Here is a 5495-nt window from a genome sequence, read left to right on the forward strand (position 1 = left end):
GGGTAGAGGAAAGACTGTCTACATCTAACCTCCCCCATACTCCACTTTAGTGGAATTGGATATTGTTGTTGTTGTTGTTGATGATTATATTCAAATTACAATAAAATACTATTAACTTTTCAGATTAGCATGAATAGAAAAAAAGTTATCCCTTTGTTACCGTGTATGTTTTGCCGAAGATAAGAAAGACAAGTTTGTCCAGAGACTGGAGCTTTATTTTACAACTACAATCTGAGAACCCTATCATGAAGTCGAGTATGGAATAAATTATGAATAATACAAGGGTCCGAGTTCTTCAATCTTGATCATCTTTCATTCCTTTCCTTCGATTCATTAAAAATAAAGAGACGATAATAATGAAGAAAATACAAAAAAGGTTCTAAAGGGGCATCCATTAAGTACTAGTCAAACTACATTGTCCAAGGTTAGACATTTACAAGGGTAAAACAACTAAACACAAGATCCAGAAACCGAAACAGGGACATATTTATTCGGGATTTAACATAAAATACGAGTTACAACTCGCTTTACATCTAACCGTGTCAGCTGAATCATAAAACACTAACTTTTAGAAACAAACTACAAACTTCTTCACAGGGGATATGTCAGACGAACCATAAACTATTAGACGGTGAATTCCTACGCATATCTGAAATAAAAATATGTGCAAGAATCCATTAGTGATCATGTAAAAGTCAAATCGCAAGCATCAAAAACACTTTCTAAAAAATACTTCCATACAAACTGAAGACAAACAGTAGTCATGAAAATAAATGAAATTTTATATTCGGAACTTTGATATAAACTAAATGCTTTAGAGGATAGTAAATGCTAGTGCAAACTGTTTGTTAAATAAACACCAGCTATCAAAATCCAGCGTGGCTACAAATAATGAGTTTCTTTGAAGCCAATACGAAGCTCATTATTAATATTTAAATTAACAAAAGCATGGTCTATTTATTTCCAACATAAACATTAATATAAATACACTAATTAAAAGGTACGTACCAGTCAACTAAGTTGATAACACTACTTGTTAGATAAATGTTCTCTGACCAACAACTCGGGAATTCGCATTGCAGAAATACTTTCACATCCAAAAAGATCCTTAAGTTTTTCATCACACAGAATCATTACTGGATTTTGAGGATCCTGTCATTAAAAAGCCGTTTAAAAAAGACAAAAAAACAATACAACAATCGGTAAGTTTCAAGAGAATAATATTAACTACAAGCTGCTTGTATTATACTTTTATACGGAGTAACAAACACCAAGATAGAAATAGATGTAGTTAAGGCCTTATAAAAAAATTATATAGTAAGAATGATTGGTAAAGAAAATGAGAAAGTAAATGTGATAAGATTTCAAGTCAAATGTTGCATTTACGTTGGGATGCATGAATTAAAATTTCAAGTAAATGTGATATACATGATTCAGCTCAAAACTGGTAATATTTTGTACAGGTTGGACCAGGTTGATCAGGAACAAAGTTTGACCAAATATTATAAACTTTTCTAAATAATTAGTGTGATAAATGATCACAAAAGTCTTAATAATAGTAAAAAGAAAATGCTTCTTAGACCTAAGGTACATGCCAAAATCTAGGGCTAAAGATTTCATGGTTGATATAGTAAGAATGATTGGTAAAGAAAATGAGTAAGAATAAGTGGGATTCTTGTGTCATTCACTATATGGATTAGGTCAACATTTAGGTATATTTTTAGGCATATTTAACTTTACTCCAGTAAAAAAAAAAAAAAAATTAAAATTTTCAAGTAAATGATGTATATAGTTTTATGCGTAACAGTCAAAAATTTCAAACAAAATAATATATATGGTTTTAGACAGAATAAAACATAACCTAAATAGTCACATTCATAAGTTAAGGGGTTGAACTTGCACCACTATTACAAAGATAATCATGATCATACAATTTTTACATACCTCAAGATTATTGACGTTTATGTACTCCCAAACAAGTCTCAAAGCCTCCGACTGGGTCATTTCCCTTTCTTCGGTACCCAAACAATTAACAAGTGCTTCTGAAATTATAACTTGCCTGGGAAAGTTATCTGTACTTTCAACAACAGGTTCAACATTTACTTTGGATCTTTTACGAGATGATTCTTCTGCAAAATTTAAAGGTGACGTAAATTTAAAAAAAGAAAGAAAAAGAACTAAAGATTAAACAACAGAATATGGCATGATTCATTAAGTTTCCTTTGACATACTTGTAGGCTCGAGTCGAATGATATGTTTCGCAAGCAACTTATTCATCTTGAACATATCAGTGCAGTCAGTTTCAAATACAACACGCAAAGCATCATCACAAATTATCTTCCTCTTGTTGCCCGGATCCTGGAGGTTGTTCTTCTTGATGTATGCCCATAGCTGCTTTACAATCTGAATAAAACAACATTCAAATGTTAGCAACATCAAATATAGGTGTCTTAATTTGATATTGGAGGTGGTGAATGGTGCAGGTTGGGTATCATTTCAAAAAGGGTACATGCCAAAACGAGTTACGTTTAACAACATGTCGAGATGGGTGAGTTGATAATGAAAGCTTGTCCAAGAATATTGGTTTTTTTTTACTATTAACATCATTTATTTCATTTAATTTAAAATCCAAATCTTGATTTGAGGGATATAACTAATGCACTTTTGTCCACCATGACCCGTTTCCTTTTTGAGCTATTCTCGTATAAGATAAAGATAACATAAATCGGCCCATATGTAAACGAGCCAAATTGCCACCTCAAATGTACCACAGCCTCTTCCCATGTTATACTGAGAATAAATGGTTTAATAAAGCTAATAATAACTCAAATTACGAATCATACATCCGTTCTTGATAATGCTGACTCGCCAACAATAACTTGAAGCTCGGGCGTAATACCACATAGTTTATTTAGCCCCCCTGGTCCACCTCTTCTTTTAGTTCCTGCTACTCCCCTGATACGACATGCAACACCATAATCAATGGCCAACGTTCAACATAATGCGAGATGGAATTTTGTGCTTGCATATATTTCAGGGAGTATATATAAGAAGTCTAGCTAGTATTGGAAAAAAAAAAAAAAAAGAGAGAACAAAAAGGTATAAAAGATTCGTGTTTATAAGATGCAATGTTCTTATTTCATTAGAACCATAGAAAATTGGGACCCAATATTCTGATGAGCAAATGCAATGGATCCTACTATCACTAAATCACATAACAATTATTCAAAATCAATATAAAAAGTCTCTCACTTTTATGTTAAGCATCTTACCATGTTAAAAGGGGAACCTTCAGTCTATAAATAGTCAGGATAAGAAAAGTGTACATATGTCATCATAAAGTGAAATTACGCAGTATTTCCGGATTACAAATAGACACAGATACCCAATATTCAAAAACACTATCAAACATGCATTGCTAAGCAATTTTGTCATTTCTTCAAAACTACAACATCTTTTAAGCAGACTCGCTACGTTACTGATAAAAAAAGTTATAAAGTTTGAAGCTTTTTTTCTATAGATAAAGTATGAAAAATGCTAAACGTAGCCTTAAAGGTGTGTGTTATATAAGTTAATTCCGTATTTATAACTAACCGTTGCCATAAATGACACTAAGACTAAAATTATATAATGAATGCTCATATAAGAAAAGGAGTATTTATGGTTTGCAATTAATTAACCATAGTTTAAAAAGTTAAATATGGTATGTTTAACGTTTAGCATTCTCCATAAATTATTTAAAACATTTAAAACTACGTTTCCAATTTATAAATGACATAACATTCATATCCTTGTTCAGGCCTGTAGTGTCAATTCAAATTCAGAAAGTTCTACCAGTTCAAAACCCTAACCCTAACACCTATACATAATATTTTTAAAACCAACTATATATAGACATATATTAAAATTAAAAAAGTACCCCTTTTTAGGTTTTTCAGATGATTTTCCACCAACATCCTGCACCAAAACACCACCAGCTTCACTTTTCACCTCCGACAGCGGAGAACTAACCACCGCCGTATGCTGCGGCGAAACCGCCTTACTGAAATTAAGCTCAACCGGATGCCGCTGACGTGGCGGTTGTTGTTGTTGTTGTTGCTGCTGCAATTGCTGTATATGCAATTGTTGCTGCTGTTGAAGCGCAAAATGTTGCTGTTGATAAAACTGTTGTTGATTGAAATGATACTGAGGGGCAAAATGGTCTTTCACAATTCCGGAAGTAGTAACGGCAACGGCGGTTGGTGGCGGTGGTTGCAATAGTTGCGGTGATGGTTCAGGGTGGTGGTGGTGATATTGCGGTGGTTGTTGTGATCGGAAAAGGAAAAAGTTGATTTGGTCACGTATAAAAAGGGATTTATGAGATAAATCAAACCCTAATTTTGAAGAAAGAGATTGAACAAATTCAGTTAGGGTTCTGAATGATTTGTGGTCAGATTGAGTTAGTAAAATTTCAACTCCTTTTGCTATTTCTTGGTCGGATAACATGATGTTGTTATCAGACTTATTATTATTACATATATAAAAATTAAAAAATAAAAATAAACATACAGTAAACTAAAAAAATTAGTAGTAGAATTTTACCCCCAATTTGATTTGATTTTGCCCTAGTACGTGTGTGACTGTGTGTGTGAATCTCTACCTCTATCTACTCTCCTTTCGTTATCTTTACCCTTTTCTATTTTTTAATTTATGTTTTCTTACCCAACTATTTATCCGTATACATACACATATGACATATCTATACTATATCTATCTACATCTATATGCGTATCTATATATATGCGTATCTATAAAGTATAGTCTTCTATTGTAAACGGCGTCCGTTGCGACGCTCGTTGTGTTATTTTGATAATTAGTCCGTCTCGATCCCGTCATGTCTTTTGATAAGTCGGTCAATGGTCAAAAGTCGGGTTAAAAGCGGGAAATGTCGGGTCAACGCCGGTGAAAAGTCAATTATTCGGTTAAAATTGATCAAAAGTCAACGTTAGTCAACGTTCGTATTGACCACCGTCTCGAACGTCTCGACCCCATATCGACGTTTTAATGTCCCGAGCGTCTCGACCCCGTCTCGCGTCTTTTTCAACGTTGATCTTCTATAACAATCTATATGTTTTTTTACCCACCTATTTATCTATCTTCTATAGTTAATATTAAAATGCTATAATGATAACATCATAAATAGTCATTTTCCTTCATTGAAAAAAATGAAAAATAAAATAAAAAAAATCTAACTCACTTGGTTGACATCATAAATCAATTTAATTTACAATAAAATTTAATCTTTACAATTAATTATGATTAAGATTAAGATATAAATTAGCAAAAGATGCAGCTTTTATTCCTTTTGTAATTTATGGAGTATTTTTTTATATGGTAAATAAAATTACCACCGTGCTCCGTAATATATTCGCTAAATCAAAAAACATGTACGGATACAAATCGCCGTTCTCAAAATATCTTCCTTTTTCCAAATCAAATTAAAACTCTAGAAAACT

At 32.6% G+C, this 5495-nt stretch overlaps 1 protein-coding gene across 2 annotated transcripts; it reads right to left on the bottom strand.

Moving 5' to 3' along the window:
* Positions 1-358: 358 nt before the first annotated feature.
* Positions 359-4608, bottom strand: LOC139843657 (uncharacterized). 2 transcript variants are annotated; one of them, XM_071833776.1, is made up of 6 exons: positions 3920-4608; positions 2844-2955; positions 2238-2403; positions 1945-2144; positions 1009-1152; positions 359-649 (listed from the first exon to the last, which is right to left on the bottom strand). In XM_071833776.1, the coding sequence occupies exons 1-5, from the start codon at positions 4483-4485 to the stop codon at positions 1030-1032; spliced, it is 1167 nt and encodes a 388-aa protein (XP_071689877.1). In that variant the 5' UTR covers positions 4486-4608; the 3' UTR covers positions 359-649; positions 1009-1029. The 2 variants fall into 2 exon arrangements, with proteins under 2 accessions (XP_071689877.1, XP_071689878.1); XM_071833777.1 differs by having other exon boundaries at positions 1945-2129; positions 2232-2403; positions 3920-4607.
* Between the last annotated feature and the right edge of the window lie 887 nt (positions 4609-5495).

The sequence above is a fragment of the Rutidosis leptorrhynchoides genome, chromosome 4, assembly GCF_046630445.1.
Source record: "Rutidosis leptorrhynchoides isolate AG116_Rl617_1_P2 chromosome 4, CSIRO_AGI_Rlap_v1, whole genome shotgun sequence".
NCBI classification, from domain to species: Eukaryota; Viridiplantae; Streptophyta; class Magnoliopsida; order Asterales; family Asteraceae; genus Rutidosis; species Rutidosis leptorrhynchoides.